At 54.4% G+C, this 20,804-nt stretch overlaps 4 protein-coding genes across 4 annotated transcripts; 2 read left to right on the forward strand and 2 right to left on the reverse strand.

The window, feature by feature from the left end:
- Positions 1 to 2,872: 2,872 nt before the first annotated feature.
- IUM83_10970 (major facilitator superfamily) lies at positions 2,873 to 5,054 on the forward strand (the record flags this gene model as incomplete). The annotated part of the gene is made up of 4 exons (XM_067935502.1): positions 2,873 to 3,055; positions 3,125 to 3,262; positions 3,360 to 3,384; positions 5,041 to 5,054. 4 exons carry the CDS (start codon positions 2,873 to 2,875, stop codon positions 5,052 to 5,054), a joined length of 360 nt encoding a protein of 119 aa, XP_067780693.1.
- A 358-nt stretch (positions 5,055 to 5,412) lies between these two features.
- IUM83_10971 (multidrug resistance protein ABC superfamily) lies at positions 5,413 to 6,003 on the reverse strand (the record flags this gene model as incomplete). The annotated part of the gene is made up of 1 exon (XM_067935503.1): positions 5,413 to 6,003. One exon carries the CDS (start codon positions 6,001 to 6,003, stop codon positions 5,413 to 5,415), a length of 591 nt encoding a protein of 196 aa, XP_067780692.1.
- A 4,001-nt stretch (positions 6,004 to 10,004) lies between these two features.
- Positions 10,005 to 15,040, reverse strand: IUM83_10972 (multidrug resistance protein ABC superfamily; the record flags this gene model as incomplete). Its single annotated transcript, XM_067935504.1, has 2 exons — positions 10,005 to 11,960; positions 14,555 to 15,040. 2 exons carry the CDS (start codon positions 15,038 to 15,040, stop codon positions 10,005 to 10,007), a joined length of 2,442 nt encoding a protein of 813 aa, XP_067780691.1.
- Positions 15,041 to 19,079: 4,039 nt separating this feature from the next.
- Positions 19,080 to 19,838, forward strand: IUM83_10973 (Trans-aconitate 2-methyltransferase; the record flags this gene model as incomplete). Its single annotated transcript, XM_067935505.1, has 1 exon — positions 19,080 to 19,838. One exon carries the CDS (start codon positions 19,080 to 19,082, stop codon positions 19,836 to 19,838), a length of 759 nt encoding a protein of 252 aa, XP_067780690.1.
- Positions 19,839 to 20,804: the final 966 nt, after the last annotated feature.

Consider the following 20,804-nt stretch of genomic DNA (forward strand, 5'->3'; position numbering starts at 1 on the left):
AAGCTTACCTTTTCTTTTTACCGCCTTCCTCTATAAGTCCTTTTCCCAAGCGCTAAAGACTGCTGTATCCGTGTTTAACAGGCTCTTAATAAAGCCAAGCGTTGAGGGGACTGGATATCACAACCGTATTTCCCCGAGACAGTATCTTTTGCTCTGTATGCATTTACGCGAAGTCACACTGCAATGCATTTCCGTCTTATTGACACGTTGAACGGGCTATGATGCCTTTACATAAAGTTCATTCTGACATTTGTGAACCCGTGGCTGTTCCTAGTATCATATATCTGGTCGTCCCCGAGCATAAGAAATGTTATCGCCTGATGAATGTTAACTCCCATGCAATTGTCTACAGTTCCGACGTGTTTTTTTAATGAAGACAGTTTCCCATCGTTAGGTCAGAACGATATTCATTCATCAACACAAGTATACAACTAATGTCCTCAACAAGTTCAAACACCTTGTCACATACCCAACTGCGACACCATCAGACCGCAGCGCTAAACTGACGAAAGCCATAGCGCCTACCACTCAAGAAGAGAGGGAGGCGATGAAAGAAGTTCCCTACCAAGACGTCGTTGGTCGTATCATGTACCTGATGGTTGGCATTCGCCCCAATCTGGCATTTTATATATGCGCGAGTTAGCCAATTCTTGTCCAATCCTGGAAAGGAATACTGGAAGGCAGCGGTAAGAGGTCTTAAAAGCCTTTCGGGTACAACAGATCAAGGTCTACTACTCGGTGGGCCACTATCTGCTGATGCCAACAACTTTGCTGATCATCTGACAGCTTACAAGACTCAGACTATGCTAATTGTCCTGACACGAGAAGGTCGATTGGCGGATACGCTACGATGAGCGGAACAAGTCCAGTGTCATGGCTGTCGAGAAAGCACCACACCGCAGTGCTCTCGACTACAGAAGCTGAGTACATTGCTTTATGTCATTGCATGCAAGAAGTTCTTTTCTTTTACCAAATCACTTGACAAGAATCAGTTCAGAACGTTAAGAAATAAGCTAGGAATGAGATCCATTAATTCGCTAACAAATAGATAGGTCAACACACTAACACAAGTGAATTCACCATTTCACAACAATTATTTTATGAGTCACAGGACAGCTTGAGGTTTCCCCTAACAATAGGTTTACTCGTAGCGTCTTATAAGGTTTTACCCTCATTTAGGTTTCTCTGGCACACTCACCGAATATACAACAATAAATAGTGAACATGAGTGACAGAGTCAATGAAGCAAATTTATTATCTGCTTAAGCCTGAATGACAACCTTGCGCACGAACATCACCGCGTCAATCCACTCGCCATAACGTCCCAAGGTCTTCTTGGCATCGCCGTCGTGCACGGTTAGCTTCCGTCCGCTTACGTGAAGAGCAAAAGCATGCCCGACGCCCATAGTACTTTTGAGCTCCAACGACGTAGACCCCATTCTTGAGCTTGAGACGCCGGATTGCTGCAGCACCTCGGTGCCCGGACTGCTGGTAATTGAACTTGAAGTCGGGAACCGATAGGGGTGAACCGGCACGTTGCAGCTGGTTGAGGAAGGCGCACGTCTGTTTCCAGCTGATGCCACGCGAAATGTCCACGCCGCGAGCCGCAGCACCCTCCTGGAAACGCTCAACTTCTTCACTTGGCACTGCCGACGGAGAACCCTCAAGGACGGCAGCCTTCGCCAAAGCTTCAAACATGCACGTGCCATTGATGTTGGCGCCCAGCACAGCTTCGTGATGCGTTCGTGCCCAGACGAGAAAGTCGCCCTCACGCCCGGCATCAACCCACTCATCCACGATGGCCATGGCGTCACCAAAGCCATCCTTACGAAGCTTGGTGGCAGGTTCATCCGTTTCGGGGCGCTGTCCTCCCACACGAGTCTTCCACACCACGGTGTACTTGATATCGGCGCCTGTTCCGACACGGTCGCGGAGGTAGGCAACCTTCCACTTCCTCGCCATGGCCCTGGCCATACTTGCCTCGGCATAGCCTGCTCGCACTGCCAGCTGCCGCTTCGGAGGCCTGCCACCCACGGATATCTTTGCTGTCTGCTTCGTGCGAGCCATTTTTGCAGAGAGCTACCAAAACTCTTAGTCAAAAACAACTAGGACACGAATCAAAAGCAAGAAGTAAGCAAAAACAGTATATTTTCTGCTTAAGCTCTGGGTGGCAAGTTGCTAAATGAGCCAGTAACGATCAAATGCGGACCGCACCGTGCAGCCCGAACCAATCCCTTGCAGATCACAGAAAGTATCCCGTCTGGATACCCATGAATTGACGGGACATCCACTCCAAAAACTAATGACTCTAAGAACTAATAGAATTTTTGCAAACGGCCTCATTTGAGAATTTGCCGAGTCGTACACACTTGTCCCGATCGGCAAACCGACCAGCTGACCCCCCCTCACGAGGAGAGCTCAAATCCGGTCTCGGATTAGCCGTAGGCCCTCTGGAAGCGCCAGAAAACGCAAAAAACAAGTTTCGGCCTGGCGGTTTTGTCGATTTACAAAATCTGACTGAGCGATTTTGCAAGGGATGTGCATGCAAATTATGACCAATAAGAATGATCCCTGACGACGAGCCAGAGATGCTGTTAGGCTCGTCTTTGGACATAACTGCGACTCGTACTATTGCATACATGAAGAATGATAGTTCCCAGCGACATGAAACGTGCTAAATGGTTGGTGCTGGCAATTCTTCACTAAGTTTTTGAGAACGGTATACTAGAACCCAATCAACATCAGTGCTCTACCTCCTTCCTCTACAAGTCCAATTCCCACGCGGCGTCTACAGTCGATGAAGTTCCCGCCCTCGCATGTGAACGAGGACTCGTTCTGCGACGGCTGCGGCATGGACTGCATCGTGGGGAACATGTACTCGTGCTCCAAGTGCGTCAACTACCACCTGTGCGAGAGCTGCTACCAGCTGGGCATTCATGGCTTCGAGGAGTCCAAGCTGCTGCTCGAGGTGCGCGAGGACTTCGCGCTGCGCAAGGTCATGGACGTGTCCAAGAACAAGGTGCCCGAGGAGGTCTTCACGGTGCTGCTCAAGACGGTGTGCCGCGGCGAGGTGGACTAGTTCAACTTCCTGGCCAAGTGGATCACGGCCGTCGTGCTATTCCAGCCCATCAACACGCTCGAGGTGCGCGGCATCGAGATCCCGCACCTGGACGCCGTGACACGCGGCACGCTCGTGCAGCTGCTGACCCCCGTGCTGGCTGACCGCACGGACCTGGAGGTGTGCGTGGAGTGGTTCTGCCCCGTACGTCCGAAGTTTTTTATTTCGTGCTTCTCGTAATGTTCTCAGAATCTTGTGACTGATTTGTTGTGCGGTTGCCGGTGTATTGACGATGAACTAGGACGCCGACAACATGGACATGCCCGGTGTGCAGCGCCGGATGGAGACCATCCGTATCTGGGTGGCCACTGACAAGGATCAGAAGTCCCCCTTCGCCATGAAGGAGGGTCTCAAGGACGAGGACACCGAGTCGGACATGTCCACGACGAGCTCCAGCGGAGACGTCATTGGCTCTCCTGGCCCGGCCAGCCCTGCGTCAGAATCGCCGAGCGTGACACCCCCGCCGTCCCCCTCGGGGGTTCGCCGCAAATCCACGGGAGCGACGTCAATGACTTCCGAGTCGTCCTCGCAGGTCTCTCCCCCGCGCCTTGATGCGCTGGCGCTCACCGACAAGGTCGCTGAATACACGTACGAGGTCGACGACACGCACGAGATCCTCGAGTAGGACATCGCGCAGGTGATGGGGACCACCGACTCGATCACCTTCTCGGGCACGGAGGCCACTTCGTCCTCTGGCGGCGTTTGCCAAACGTGGCGACCACATTGTCATGGATGAGGGCTGTAACGACTCGGTCCTGGTGGACGCCATCCTGGCCCGCTCCACAGTGATTTACCACAAGCACAACGACATGGAGGACCAGGAGCACGTGTTGAAGCGCGTGCGCGACGAGGACAAGCGCAAGAACCGCGGTTCGGACTGCCAGCGCCGTGACGAAGGCTCTGTTCTGCAACCACTGTGGCATGATCGAGCTGCTCAAGGTGGTGGAATCGTGCAACAAGTACTTCTTCCGCATCTTCCTGGACGAGAGCTTATCGTTCGGTGTGCTCGGCAAGGCTGGTCGTGGGCTCACGGAGCACTTTGGCAGTCGTCGGACGTGCTCGAGGGATTTGTCGTTAGTGTGAACCAGCTGCAGGAAGGAGACGAAGGCACCACTTCGACGTCTGTCGGGGCATCGGTGCATGCACGCTAAACCACACCGCTGCTTGGGAGTTCGGGAGATCCCACTCACGCTGCGACCACAAAACCCTTGGCTAGCATGGACGACTCGGAGGTGGCCATCATCTGTAGCTCCCTGGCCGGATCCACCGCCAGTGTGGGCGGCTTCAGCACGGGCTCGCAGGAGGTTGTGGAGTACCAGCGTATCGACAGCGCTGGCGACCTGTTCTCTTCCCCTTCACGTCGGCTTGCTGTTCGGAGGCCACCCGTATCATGAAGAACGAGCCGGAGTTCTTCACCAAGCTCTGCGACAACGCCAAGCTCCGCGACAACGCCAAGCTCGCTCACGACGTTCTGTCCGCCGGTGTCCAGGGCGTGTTCAGCATCTTGATGGCTGTCGTCTACCCCATCCTGCTCGTGCGTCTGCTAGTTCTCTGCGTCCCTCGCGGTCGAGCAGTTCCTCCTTCTCCGTCTCTCCCTTCCCGCCAGTCTGCCATCGTGAGCGAGTTGTTGGTCACCATCGGCCAGACCTTCACGGAGGTGCGCTGCGCTGCTCGCAACTTGTCTGGGATGACGCTCGTTCCAGCTCCAGCTAGACTGGAGGCGCCGAGACACAATAGATGTACCACTACTTGATACTTGGTTGCATCTTGATTGGTTGAAAATCTAAACAAAAGGCTGTTGTCGCAAAGAAATCCAACTTAGCAAAAGCTGGTGGGTTGTAGCAGATAATATTGGCTTCAGTATGAGCTCTCCCGGTCGCCTACCCACTTTTGCTAAATGGGACTTAATGTATTGTTATTAGAACGAAAGGGTTAAAGGGCTCGAACTGCATTTTGAATTATTTCACTATTCTAGCCCAGTATTGTGCCACAGTGGAAACTAATACCAAAGTTTCGATAAAAATCGTCTTGAGTATTTTTAACGCTAGCATCCATTGTAAAAACGACGCTTTTGTGATTGCAAACTATCGCAAGAATGGGTGTACAACAGGTATACATTTAAATTCCATTCCTGCGTTAAACTCACTGCAGGGCCAAAAGTACAGGTATCTACATTCAACACGAGCTACAAGTTCGATAAACTCCCCTCACAATACTTGTTAACAACAACTGTCTTCCTCAGTCGCGCTGCTAAATACCAACAATATACAGAACATGCTGAAATAATTACCTGCCTATGCTGTGCCCGACCTCTTCGCCAATGCAGCGAACACGGACTGTGGCCGCGCCAACAGCTCCGACGGAGAGCCGAACTCGGCCACGCGACCCGCATCCATCACCGCGATCTTGTCGCAGTGCATGATGGTGTTGATGCGGTGCGCGATGATGAGCACCGTCTTGTCCTGGAACGTGTCCTGGATGGTGGTCTGGATGAGCGCGTCCGTGGCCGTGTCGACGTTGGCCGTGGCCTCGTCCAGCACGACGACCTTGCTGTCCTTGAGCAGCGCGCGGCCGATGCAGATGAGCTGGCGCTGGCCCACCGACAGGTTGTCTCCTCCCTCGGCCACCTCGAAGTCGAGGCCCGCCCCCCAGCGACGCAGGTTGTCGGCCATGTGCACCTGCTGCAGCACGCGCCAGATGCGCTCGTCCGAGTACTCGTGGAACGGGTCCAGGTTCTCTCGCAAAGGGCCGCTGAACAGCACGGGGTCCTGCGGGATGATGGCCAGGCTGCGCCGCAGCTCGCGCAGGTTCACGCTCGAGATGTCCACGTCGTCGATGAGCACACGGCCGCTGTCGAAGTCACAGATGCGGAAGAGCGCGACCATGAGCGAAGACTTACCCGCGCCGGTGCGTCCGCAGATGCCGACTTTCTCTCCGGCGCCGATGTCCATATCGACTCCCTTGAGGACGAGCGGGAGTTCGGGTCGGTATCGTAGACACAAGCCTTCAAAGCGAACGGAACCTTGTGCGGGCCACGATAACATTGTTGCGCCAGAGTTCTGATGGTCCTCGGGTAGGAGTTCGTTGATGGTTTTGCCGGTGGAGTCCTCGCTTTCAATTTGGCGGAAGTGTAGGAGACGTTCGACGCTTGTCATGGCATTGTCGGTACGATCTACCGAACGCATGACCCACTGCACCATCGAGGTCAACATTAGTGAATATGTAAGCGAGAGCCCGGAGGTGAGTGAGCCAACCGATCCGGCGGTTGCTACGAGATAGAGTGTGACGACGAAGATAATGAGCACCGATAGCAGGTCCAACCTTGTGGCTAACCAACGACTTGCAGCCCAGTAGGTGAAATACAGGTTGGAGTTAGCGTCGACCACGCACCGATTCTGCTCGATGAAGTTGTCTTCCATGCGGAAGGCTCGAATGGTCGAGAGACCGGAAAGGGTTTCGCTGAAGAGGTTGTACACGGGGGTCCGGGTCACACCTTCGAGCCGCTTGATCTCACTGGATGACTTCTTGAAGTACTGCCCGATGTAGAGGAAAATGAGGAAGATTGGGATGTATGTGAGGGCGATCCAGTAGGAAGCAAAAGCCGAAACGGCAAGCGCTCCGAAAGCCAAAGACACATTCTGGAGCAGCAATTGATACTCCTGCGGTAGCATCGTGTCCATTTGATCCAAGTCGTTCGAGAAGCGATTCAGAATTTGCCCCATCGGAGTCACGTCAAAGTATCTTGTCACGGGCGCCCTCAAGACTCGTCTGAAGAGTTCGTCGTGCATATTTTGCGATGACCGAACGCACGACTCGATGATCATCAGCGCGCGACCGAATGACAGCCCGGTACAGAGGACAATGAAACCGAGGTACCACATGCCGAAGTTTGTTCCTGAGTACGATGGGTCCACACCGCGACGCGTCATGTTGCGTGCCCAATGGCCAGGCCACCAATCGACGATAGTGCGGGCTGCTTGGCCGGCGAGATAGGCGACAATAATGACGACAATCACAACGAATCCATTGAATCCGGTTTCGTCAAAGTAGGTTTTGTACACGTGACCACTTACTTTGCCCTTCACACGATCTTCAGCCCGGATCAGTTGTCCTGACGACTTGGTCGTCTGTTTCTGTTCTTCCGTCCCACTAACCACTTCAGTAGCTTCGTTGGACTTATCTTCCGCTGAACTTTGCGCCTGAGCCCCCAAATCTGACTCGACTGTGGATGCAGTGTCGTTTCCACCACTCCCAACGCTTACAAGATCCATCGTCAACTGCGGGAACTGGATCAAAACTTCTTCGTACGAGCCTTGACTTGCAATCAAACCGTCTTGCATCACCACCACGTGGTCGGCATGAGGGAGCAAGTCGTAGTGGCTGTTCAGAACCAACAAACGAGTCTGACCCGACGCCAAACCCAGAACGCACTTCTCGAAAATTGCATGAGCCACGTGCGGGTCCACAGCACTCAACGGATCGTCCAGGATCAACACGTCCGTCCCAGAACGGTACATCGCGCGCGCGATGGCCACGCGAGCCTTCTGGCCACCACTCAAATTGATGCCACGTTCACCGATCTCGGTGGCGTCTCCGTTGGGTAGAGCGCGCAGATCCATGCCCAACTGCGATGCGTCCAGCACTTGTGCATACCGCTCTTCGTCGTAGTCTTGCTCGAAGAGGATGTTATCACGCAGTGTAGCGTTGCGGATCCAGGTGTCTTGACTCACATAGGCTACTCGCCCGCCGACTTCAAGCACTCCGGAAGTTTGCGGCATTTCTCCGAGGATGGCGTTGACGAGGCTGGACTTACCCGATCCAACTTTTCCAACGATCATCACCAGCTTCCCACTTTCGACCTCGAAGTTGACGTTGTCTAGCTGAAAACTGCGTTTGCTAACGTCGTTTGCCGAAGCCGACGCTCCCGCATTCTGGCCATCAAGGCTATCGGTAGGTGTTGGAATAGCCTTCACTTGGAGTTCTCCCAGGGTTTCATCGTCGGCCGGTGTCACCACAACGATTTCGCCACCAATTAAATTTGCTGGCCATTCAAACGCTCCGTCTCGGATGGAGATGAACCCACGACTGACAGTAGAGCATTTTTGGCCAGCATAGGTTGATAGTAGCGATGCCTTGTTTGATTCGCTCTGTCCACTCGGAGCCGGCAGCTCGATTGATTTGGAGGGAACCTCGCCACTGGCGAGAAATGCATCGATGCGGGCATAAGCAATCTTAGCCTTTGACAGACCGGCTACAGCTTGCGGTAGTTGGTTGAGCGGTGCACGACTAATGTTGACCATGGCGACAAGCGTGAAAGCCTCCACCACCGTGATCGTGTGCCGAATCAACACGTACACACCCAGCGTTGCTCCCGAAAGGAACGTCGGCGTGATAAACAACATGACCGTATTGATCACCTGGTACGAATGGAACTTCCGCAGCAGACCCACTTCTCGGACTCGCAGCTTCTCCACGCGCTGGGCCAGCGAGTCCTCCCACGCATAGAACTTCATGACTCGGATGCCTTGCAAAAGCCTCCGACGTAACCTTGACCCTTTCATCAATTACTCGTAGCAAGTGTTTTTGAAGATCAGCGATGCGGTCTCCTTGTTGGACTGAGATGATCATAACCGCAGTGAGCACGACGGCTCCAGCCAGGGCAGCGTAGAAGTCGAAGAGGAACCCGATCAACACACACGACACAACAAAAGCCAGGGGACCCATTACGAGCCACGGGCCCTGCACCATCGCAGTGAAGACACGCTCCGTATCAACGCTCATTAGAGTCAAAATCTCACCAGTGGTATACTCCTGCCGGGCCGCACTAGACAGCTTCAGTGCTTTGTCGTAAACGAGCGACATGGTAAGCGTGCGCATGTTGGATCCGATACGCGAGTCGACGAAGAAGAGGTAGTTCAGCACACACGGCCACGAACGAGCTCCCAGTCATCATCACCATAAGCCAGTAACCACTTGAGATGGAGAACACGTTCTCCTCTCCGTTCAGGAACTCCAACAGAGCTCTCGTCACGTATGTCTGAAGGCCAAGAGCCAGCACGTACACGACGCACCCAGCAAGCACAACTGCGAGGTCGGCCTTGAATACCTTCACATAGGCCATGAACACCGGAGACAAGCCGAACATGTATCGGCGGTGCGGCTCGTAGACTTGATGGAAGCGTTTCTCCAGTGACTCGGATTCGTCGCTTGGACACACGGGCCACATATCCTCAATCTCGAGCACACGTCGGTAGCCAAGCGAGATCATGGGCTGTATCCATTGAGCAAAAATGACCGACGGCAACGAGGCTTTTGCCAGCGGGTTGGGAAGCTGGCTGAAGGGTGTAGCCGAGGGCTCCTCCGCCTCATGTGCATCGGGTGCCTCCACGTAGTGGCCCTGGTCCATAGTTGTTGACTGGGAGGTGGTCAGCAAACTTGTCAACGAGTGTTGTAAAACGCGAAATCGGAAATGAGTGATCCGCTCAAGTCAAATGACAGCGGCGGGCGGTCGTAAGACGGAAGGCCTACACGAGCATGAGTAGCCTGTCTCGTGGCATGTGTTGAGATGAACAAAGTTATCTCTTGAATGGATTAGGAGGTGCCCTCTCTTTGCGCGTCGTTCATCAAGTTTTTGATCATCCTATCGATTTGTTGACGATGGTGTCTTGGGTGAAGGATCAATTTTTGCTGTCGTCGAACCTACATGTTGAGCAGTGCGGACGCCATCTCAATGGCAACCCCGGCTCGCCACTACTGGAGACTCATACGTCGATAATAGAGTTGACGAGCACCAAACCCCGCATTGAAAGGCCGCAAAAAAAATGAAGCTAATATTGTAGGTCTATTATCAAGCTAAAACCTACACATCCCACCTACGTGTATGAATCTACACACTACCAGACCTCTTCGCCAATGCAGCGAAAACGGACTGCGGCCGCGCCAACAGCTTCGACGGAGAGCCGAACTCGGCCACGCGACCCGCATCCATCACCGCGATCTTGTCGCAGTGCATGATGGTGTTGATCCGGTGCGCGATGATGAGCACCGTCTTGTCCTGGAACGTGTCCTGGATGGTGGTCTGGATGAGCGCGTCCGTGGCCGTGTCGACGTTGGCCGTGGCCTCGTCCAGCACGACGACCTTGCTGTCCTTGAGCAGCGCACGGCCGATGCAGATGAGCTGGCGCTGGCCCACCGACAGGTTGTCTCCGCCCTCGGCCACCTCGAAGTCGAGGCCCGCCCCCCAGCGACGCAGGTTGTCGGCCATGTGCACCTGCTGCAGCACGCGCCAGATGCGCTCGTCCGAGTACTCGTGGAACGGGTCCAGGTTCTCTCGCAAAGGGCCGCTGAACAGCACGGGGTCCTGCGGGATGATGGCCAGGCTGCGCCGCAGCTCGCGCAGGTTCACGCTCGAGATGTCCACGTCGTCAATGAGCACGCGGCCGCTGTCGAAGTCACAGATGCGGAAGAGCGCGACCATGAGCGAAGACTTACCCGCGCCGGTGCGTCCGCAGATGCCGACTTTCTCTCCGGCGCCGATGTCCATATCGACTCCCTTGAGGACGAGCGGGAGTTCGGGTCGGTATCGGAGACACAGGCCTTCAAAGCGAATCGTACCATGCGGTGGCCATGACGTCGCTGTCGCGGTGGTTTCCTGGTGATCGTGGGCGACTAATTCGTTGATTGTTTGGCCACCAGCGTCTTCGCTCTCGATCTGTCGAAAGTATAGTAGTCGCTCGACACTGGTCATGGCATTATCGGTACGATCAACAGCTCGCATCACCCACTGTACGGCCGAAGTCAACATGAGTGAATATGTTAGGGAGATTCCTGATGTCATCGCACCGACTTGACCTTTTGTCGACACGAGATAGAGTGTGACAATGAAGATGATCAGCACGGACAGCAGGTCGAGGCGCGTGGCCAGCCACCGGCTCGCGCACCAGTACGTGAGGTAGAGATTCGAATTGGTGTCGATCACCTCGCGGTTGCGCGCGGCAAACTGATTCTCCATGCGGAAGGCTCGAATTGTGGCTAGCCCAGACAGCGTCTCACTGAAGAGGTTGTACACCGGGGTCCGCGTGACTCCTTCCAGCCGCTTAATCTCGCATGACGTTTTCTTGAAGTGTTCTCCAGTCCAGAGAAAAATGATGAAAATCGGGATGTACGAAATACCAATCCAGTACGATGCAAATGCCGAGACAACAAGCGAACCGAGAGCCATGGTCACATTTTGAAAGAGAACTTGATACTCTTGTGGGAGGATCGAGTCCATTTGATCCAAGTCGTTCGAGAATCGGTTGAGAATACGCCCCATAGGAGTTACGTCGAAGTACCGTGTAATTGGAGCGCTGAGCACACGCCGGAACAGCTCGTCGTGGAGATTTTGAGACGTTCGCACACACGTTTCAATCATTATCAAGGCGCGGGCCATCGTCAGCACCGAGCAAAGGACGATAAGTCCGAGGTACCACATGCCCAGATCTAAGCTCGAGTAGCTTAAATCCTCGGCGTGGCGCTTGATAGTGCGTGCCCAATGTCCAGGCCACCAGTCAACAACCGTGCGATTACCTTGGCCGATGCAGTAGACAAGCACGAGCACCACGAACACTACGATGCCATTAAAACCAGACTCGTCGAAGTACGTCTTGTAGACGCGAGTACTCACGGTTCCTCTCACCCGGTCCTCGGACTGTACGAGTTGGCCTGCCGCAGCGCCGTCCTTCCCTTCACTCTCCTTCATATCACCTGGTTTCGCAGAGTTGCCACTTGCCTGCTCAAACTTCGGTTCGGCTTCATCGTGAGAATTCGATGTATACTTTTCAGTGTCGCCACGGCCATCATTCTGTGAACCAAAGTGCGGAAGGCGAGCGACGACATCCGCATACGACCCAATCGCCGAAATAACACCGTCATCCATGACCACAACCAAATCCGCGTTCGGCAGCAAGTCGTAGTGGCTGTTCAGAACCAACAAACGAGTCTGACCCGACGCCAAACCCAGAACGCACTTCTCGAAAATTGCATGAGCCACGTGCGGGTCCACAGCACTCAACGGATCGTCCAGGATCAACACGTCCGTCCCAGAACGGTACATCGCGCGCGCGATGGCCACGCGAGCCTTCTGGCCACCACTCAAATTGATGCCACGTTCACCGATCTCGGTGGCGTCTCCGTTGGGTAGAGCGCGCAGATCCATGCCCAACTGCGATGCGTCCAGCACTTGTGCATACCGCTCTTCGTCGTAGTCTTGCTCGAAGAGGATGTTATCACGCAGTGTAGCGTTGCGGATCCAGGTGTCTTGACTCACATAGGCTACTCGCCCGCCGACTTCAAGCACTCCGGAAGTTTGCGGCATTTCTCCGAGGATGGCGTTGACGAGACTCGACTTGCCCGACCCAACACGGCCAACAACCATAACAAGAGCACCGCGCTCAATCTCCAAGTTGATGCCTTCCAGTTGAAATCCTTGGGTTTCACTCGGTTGGGGATGATCTTGAATGTCGGCATTTGTGATCGATTTGTCCACGTCATCGTGATTTTGGATCTCTGGAGTAACCACAACGAGACTTTCCAGAGGAGAAGCATCCGGCCATCGATAGCATGCGTCGCGAATTGATATAAACCCAGGTCTGAGAGGTGCCGGGATGTGCGAATGGGGCAAGGCCGCAGACTTGAGGGGTTGAGCGGAAGTTTCATCAGCAGCGAGATATTGATCAATGCGCGCGAATGAAATCTTGGCCTTGGAGTATCCTCCGATAGCTTGGGGTAGTTGGTTCAGAGCCGTACGGCAAATGTTGACCATTGCAATGAGCGTAAAAGCTTGGACGACCGTGACATAGTTTCGAATCAGCATGTACAAGCCCAGAGTGACGCCAGAGAGGTACGTCGGCGTGACGAAGAGCATTACGGTGTTGATGACCTGGTACAAGTGAAACTTACGAAGCAAAGCCACTTCTCGGACTCGAAGCTTATCAACACGCTGCGCAAGCGAGTCTTCCCAGGCGTAGAATTTCATCACTCGGATGCCTTGTAGAGCCTCGGACGTGACTTTAACACGCTCGTCAATGACTTTGAGGAGTTGCTTTTGCAGTTTGGCAATCCGGTCGCCTTGCTGTACTGAAAAGACCATCACGATAACGAGCACGAAAGCACCGGCGATGGACGAGTAAAAGTCGAAGAGTATACCCACGAGCATGATTGAAATTGCAAAACCAAGCGGACCCATGATGAGCCACGGAGCGTGGGCGACAAAGTTGAACACACGTTCGGTGTCGACACTCATGAGCGTTAGAATCTCGCCGGTTGTGTACTCTTGACGAGCCTCGCTCGACAGCTTCAACGACTTGTCGTAGACGAGCGACATGGTCAGCGATCGCATGTTGACACCAATACGCGCCGACAGGAAGAAGACGTAATTGAGCGACAGCACTGCGACCAGCGAGCTGCCGGTCATCATCGCCATGAGCCAGTATCCACTTGATATATGGAAAATGTTTTGCTCGTTGTTGAGGAACTCAAGTAGACCTTGCGCGACGTACGACTGCATGCCCAGTGCTACGACGTAGAGCAAGCAGCTCACCAGCACTACAGTCAATTCAGCTCGAAATGCCACAGCATAAGCCATCGCCACCGGCGAAATCCCGAAAATGTGGGAGTTGTTGAGATCGTACACTCGGTGGAAACGAGTCTCCAGAGCTTGACAGGAATCACGAGCACACAGAGGCCACATGTCTTCCATCTCGAGGATCTTCTTCGAGCCCAACGAGATCATCGGGTAGACCCATTGGGCCACCAGGATTGAGATCAGCGAAGCACGTTCGAGTGGGTTGGGCTGTTGACTGAACGGCACAGCCTCGGTTTCGGTAGTCGACTCTTTCACGGAAATGCCATCGGGTGTCGGAGGTGCCTTCACGTAGTCGGTCATTGGTAGTCGTCAAAGTCCAAAGTGAAGTCGCAATGTTCTTAGTGTGGAGTTCCCGGCAAATTCAGGAATGACCAAGTTCCATTCGGCGGTCATGGCGTTAAGCGGAGGATAGGTCGGCACTTCGGTCGTCGTTCCGTCTATGGCCATTGATTGATCGAGGACCTCGTACATCAAGCGAATCGATTAGATGGCTAGCCATCCAATCAGATACCAATGTCTTACATCAGCAACGACAACTACTGAGAAACGTCATTCGGATGCCTGACTGTACGGAGCTCGAAATTGCAATGACGTCCAGGAACCTTCAACATGCAAGACCCAACACGTCACAAAGCTGCTGGAGCGCTTCAACAACCCCAACAAGCATAATTCACGGATAGAAAATGGCATTTTCAACGAAAGCTTTACAAACTACGGCCACTACGCTTGGCTAGAGCTGTGAAAACGGACTGCGGTCGAGCCAACAGCTCCGACGGAGAGCCGAACTCGGCCACGCGACCCGCATCCATCACCGCGATCTTGTCGCAGTGCATGATGGTGTTGATGCGGTGCGCGATGATGAGCACCGTCTTGTCCTGGAACGTGTCCTGGATGGTGGTCTGGATGAGCGCGTCCGTGGCCGTGTCGACGTTGGCCGTGGCCTCGTCCAGCACGACGACCTTGCTGTCCTTGAGCAGCGCACGGCCGATGCAGATGAGCTGGCGCTGGCCCACCGACAGGTTGTCTCCGCCCTCGGCCACCTCGAAGTCGAGGCCCGCCCCCCAGCGACGCAGGTTGTCGGCCATGTGCACCTGCTGCAGCACGCGCCAGATGCGCTCGTCCGAGTACTCGTGGAACGGGTCCAGGTTCTCTCGCAAAGGGCCGCTGAACAGCACGGGGTCTTGCGGGATGATGGCCAGGCTGCGCCGCAGCTCGCGCAGGTTCACGCTCGAGATGTCCACGTCGTCGATGAGCACGCGGCCGCTGTCGAAGTCACAGATGCGGAAGAGCGCGACCATGAGCGAAGACTTACCCGCGCCGGTGCGTCCGCAGATGCCGACTTTCTCTCCGGCGCCGATGTCCATATCGACTCCCTTGAGGACGAGCGGGAGTTCGGGTCGGTATCGGAGACACAGGCCTTCAAAGCGAATCGTACCATGGGCTGGCCAAGATGGACGGTCGCCGTGAGTGTCCATGGTGACTAGGTCAGTGATCATATCACCACCATCAGCTTCAGTTTCAATCTCTCGGAAATGTAGCAAACGCTCGACGCTGGTCATGGCGTTGTCCGTTCGGTCGACAGATCTCATGACCCACTGCACCACCGACGTGAGCATCAGCGAGTACGTTAGCGAGATGCCCGACGTGAGCGCTCCAACTTTTCCTCGAGCTGAAACCAAGTATGTGGTAACTGAGAAAATGATGACCACGGACAGCAAATCAAGACGAGAAGCAAGCCAGCGACCGGCACCCCAGTAGCTCAAGAAAACGCTGCCGTTCCGGTCCACAACTTCCCTATTGCGAGTCGAAAACGCGCGCTCCATTTTGAAAGCTCGAATCGTGGCTAGACCCGACAGGGTTTCGCTGAACAAATTGTAAACGGGGTTCGAGTGATGCCTTCGAGGCGCTTGAGCTCGCACGACGACTTCTTGAAGTGTTCCCCCATGAACTCGAAGATGACAACAAGCGGGATGTACAACACAGCGATCCAGTAGGACGCGAATGCCGACACGACCAAAGTGCCCACCGCCATCGACACGTTCTGGAACAAGAGCTGGTATTCTTCGGGGAGGACGGCGTCCATTTGATCCAAGTCATTAGAGAATCGGTTGAGAATTCTCCCTACCGGAGTCACATCGAAATACCGAGTTACCGGGGCCCCCAACACGCGGCGAAATAGTTGGTCATGGAGTCTCTGTGACGTACGCATGCATGAAGCTATCAAAGTGAGAGCACGTGCCATTGTCAGGACCGAGCAGACGATGATCAATCCAAGATACCACATGCCAAACGCGGTGCCAGAATATGACGGGTCAACACCGAAGTGAGTCATGTTTCGTGCCCAGTGTCCGGGCCACCAGTCGACGACTGTGCGCACGGCTTGGCTTACGCAGTATGCTAAGCTGAGAACCAAGGCAACGAGCACTCCGTTGAATCCAGACTCGTCGAAATACGTCTTGTATACATGCCCCCCAACAGACCCCCTCACTCGATCCTCTTCGTGGATTAGTCGTCCAGTAGGTTCCGCCTCGCTTGCTTCAGTCACGCTTTGAATTTCCTCCTCACTTGTCAGCTCATCAGCGCTTACGGTCACGGTCTCCAAGCTTTCTACAGCTCCACTGCTAGGAAATATTCGACCGTGGTCATCAACACTAGCCGAGTTCAAGGTTGTGTCAAGACTGGGGAAAAGCTGCAACACATCTTCGTACGGGCCTTGACTTGCAATCAAACCGTCTTGCATCACCACCACGTGGTCGGCATGAGGGAGCAAGTCGTAGTGGCTGTTCAGAACCAACAAACGAGTCTGACCCGACGCCAAACCCAGAACGCACTTCTCGAAAATTGCATGAGCCACGTGCGGGTCCACAGCACTCAACGGATCGTCCAAAATCAACACGTCCGTCCCAGAACGATACATCGCGCGCGCGATGGCCACGCGAGCTTTCTGGCCACCGCTCAAATTGATGCCACGTTCACCGATCTCGGTGGCGTCTCCGTTGGGTAGAGCGCGCAGATCCATGCCCAACTGCGATGCGTCCAGCACTTGTGCATACCGCTCTTCGTCGTAGTCTTGCTCGAAGAGGATGTTATCACGCAGTGTAGCGTTGCGGATCCAGGTGTCTTGACTCACATAGGCTACTCGCCCACCGACTTCAAGCACTCCGGAAGTTCGCGGCATTTCTCCGAGGATGGCGTTGACGAGGCTGGACTTGCCCGATCCAACTTTTCCAACGACCATCACCAGTGAGCCACGTGCGATCCGAAGATTCATATCATTCAGACGGAAACCTCCAGGATCGATAGAATTGTGCCGAGAGAATGAAGTCTCGCGACCAGCATCCTTGGCTTTGGATTGCGGTGACGGCGCCTGAGCTTCGATGGCTGGTAGAACGACTACGAGGTCGTTTTGATTTGCTACCGGCCAGCTGAAACCCGCGTCTCGGATTGAGATATCCCCTCTGGCGATTAATCCAGCATCTTCGGTGTAGTCGCTCGAAATGAGTGGCTGCAGTTTTGCGTTACCTTCGTCTTCTTCTTCTTCAGACTCGGCTGTGTTTGATAATAGTGGGCCATTCATGACAACTTCGTCGCTAGCAAGAAAAGCATCGATGCGTGACAGCGAAATCTTCGCCTTACAGAAGCTGGAAATGGCTTGTGGGAGCTGGAAGAGCGCGGTTCTGCAGATATTGACCATAGCGATAAGCGTGAATGCCTCGATGACATCAATAGTGCTATGAAGCAGCACGTAGAGTCCCAGAGTAACCCCCGAGAGAAATGTCGGGGTGAGGAACAGCATCACCGTGTTGACCACCTGGAACGAGTGGAACTTACGCAGGAAAGTCACTTCTCGAGCACGGAGTTTCTCCACCCGTTGCGCCAATGGTTCTTCCCACGCGTAGTATTTCATGACTCGGATGCCTTGAAGAGCTTCCGACGTGACCTTAACTCTCTTTTCGATGACTTCCAGCAATCTGCGCTGCAGATGAGCGATGCGATCGCCCTGCTTGACTGTGATCCACATAACTACAACCAGCACCACCGCACCCGCCAACGCCGAGTACGCGTCCAGCAGCAGTCCGATCATCACGATCGAGACCACGAAAGCCAGCGGGCCCATGACGTGCCACGGACTCTGCAGCATCGCAGTGAAGACTCGCTCGGCGTCCACGCTCATGAGAGTCAAGACCTCGCCGGCCGTGTACTCTTGCCTCGAAGCGCTCGACAGACGCAACGCCTTGTCGAACACGAGCGTCATCGTGAGTGACCGAATGTTGGCGCCTATCCGCGATGTCGTGAAGAAAACGTAGTTGACGGTGCACACGGCAACAATCGAGCTGACGGTCATAATTGCCACCAGCCAGTAGCCGTTGGTGATGCCGAAGATATTTTCTCGGTCGTTCAAGAGCTGGAGCAGTGCTTGGGCGACGTAGGATTGCATGGCCAGCGCCACAACGTACAGGACGGAGCCGAAGATCACGACAATGAGCTCTCTTCGGAATGTTTTCGCGTAAGCCATTGCGACTGGCGAGATGCTGAAGATCTGCGGACTGGGGTCGTACACCCGACGGAACCGAACCTCCAGCACGTCGCACGAGTCGCTGGGTCCAATTGGCCACATGTCCTTGAGCTCCAGCACGCGCTCGGCTCCGAGCGACACCATCGGCTGGATCCAATGGGCCAGCACGATGGAGAGCAACGAGGCCTTCTCGAGTGGGTTCGAGCGCCGGCTGAACGGTAGGTTCCGTTCATCATCCGAGTCAATTGTAGACACTCGGCTTGACGTCGTGGGCGGCGCCGAGACGTAGTCGACCACCTCGGCCCACGTGACGTCGGGCATCGTAGCTGCAAGTTGAACGCAGATCGCGAAATGGACTGGTCCAAGATCGTCGTTGAGAACAGCCTTTCGATAAAGAAGGTACATGTACTGGTGAAAAGTCTTGTTCATCAGCCAAGATCGTTGATGAACGCGGTTCAATTAACTGAGCTACACGTAACAGGAGAAAGACCAGGGGCACAAGACTGGCGTCAGACTGACGAGAAGCTCCGTCTCGGTATAAAGCCTAACGATGAGGAGTAGATACTAGGGACACGTGTCATTCTGTCATTTCTAGTGAATCAATGCTCTGCGAGGACCATTCTTACAGTAGCTGACAGTCCACGTGTCTGTACAAACACGTCATCGTGACGTTATCGCTTTTCACGCTATCTGATTGGCTGGCTTGTGGTCCCTTGCAGTACATCAGCCCTGTGTGTGCGATGTACGGGCTTTTGCTGCGAATATCGCCGACGTCGAGTGAACACTTTTGAATTCACTGCTTCCCGGCTCACCATTCGACCATGGCTCAGCACGTCGCGCGCGCCACGCAAACGTGGCAACCGCAGAAGTACCTCAAGTTCCAGCGTCAGCGTCTTCGGCCCGCGCTGGAGCTGCTGGCTCGCGTGTCCGAGCTACCCAGCGACAACGAGTCAGTGGAGATCATCGACCTCGGCGCCGGAACGGGCAACATGGCCCCGTCCTTCCTGAAGCGGTGGCCGAGCGCCAACGTCACGTTTGTGGACTCGTCGGCGTCGATGCTGGAGTCGCGCAGCGAGCACATGGAGAACGAGACGCTCGACACCCAGCGCTGCGCCTACGTGCAGGCGGACTTCGAGTCGTACGAACCAACTCGACCCGCGGACCTCATTTTCTCCAACGCGGCGCTGCAGTGGGTGAACGCCGATAAGCACAAGCACATTCTGCCGCGACTGTACTCCTTCCTGAAGCCGGGCGGTGTTTTGGCCTTCCAGATCCCGGACACGCGACTGCAGCCCAGTCACCAGCGCATGGTCGACGCGGCGGAAGAGCTGGGTCTAATGACCGCGTCGCTGGTGTGCGATGGGTCGCACGAGAAGGACCCGAGCTTCTACTACGAGCTGTTCAAGGCTGTTGACGCCGGTGCCGAGATCGACATGTGGGCCGCGGTGTACGCGCAAGTCCTCGAGGGTGAAAACCCGGTCGCCGACTTCACGGGATCCACGGCGTTGCGCCCGTACATGGAGGCTCTGGGGAGCCGTCGACTGAGGCCACGCAGTTCGAACAAAAGTATCGCGAGATGATCGCCGCCGCGTACCCCAAGCAGAGCGATGGCAACACGATTTTCAACCTCAAGCGCTTTTCGTAGTGGTCACTAAGCCATAGTGCTGTCGACGTCACCGTTTTAACGTCAGGTCACCGTTTTAACGTCGGGCCACTTCGACGTCTGATAGATGTTATTGTTATGCATAGTAACACCCCATAACACCACCCATTTCAGGCGATTTCATTGGTCAAAACATCGTGAAGAACAGGCTGCAAAATGACTTTACTCTATTTACTGAAATAGCCTCTGATCGTGGTATCCCATCGTTATGACACTGACGTCAACAAGGGTTTAGCAACCTAGTTAATGTTATCTCCGGTACAACTATTTAATAACACCTCGATAATCCACGACGTCGGCAGCCCTAGTAAGCCGCTGTAGCGTGCTCGCTGCGACAGACCATGACGTGCTCTTTCGCCGGAGTCATCGTATAGTTTTTTTGGTTGGCGTCACCAATGATGCGTGGATGCTGCGCTCCACTCACCATTTATCAGGGGGATTTAGTACAAGATACGCTAGTTTTGTGGAGGCTGTAGACGATTTTTTTGTATAACGATCGGGGATCGACAAATCCGCACCTAGCATTGTTTACCACACATCTGCAACCAAACGAAGCTTCGCCTGAACGCGTGACTCATACCGCGCAGACGATGTACCTACAAATGTTTTAGTCTCCGACAGACGTTCACTTTGTTTTGGAGTCCTGAGGCTCAAATGAGCCTGCAACTTTCGCGTCACGACAAAGTGACATCGGAGAGTCCTTCGTGAGCCTCTCTCTCTCCGTCGCTTCCGACAGGACATGAATTCGATCGCTCTGATGAACCAACCCGCAAACCTCCGAGGAAGTCAAGACGCTGCTCAAGCTCGTCGGTCCTGTGGTAGGCAGATTTTGTCTTGTAAGGACACTTTGATAGTCGTGGTCTTGAAATTCTCATAACCGCAA

Source organism: Phytophthora cinnamomi (genome assembly GCF_018691715.1).
Source record: "Phytophthora cinnamomi strain GKB4 chromosome Unknown Contig126, whole genome shotgun sequence".
Classification (NCBI taxonomy): domain Eukaryota; phylum Oomycota; class Peronosporomycetes; order Peronosporales; family Peronosporaceae; genus Phytophthora; species Phytophthora cinnamomi.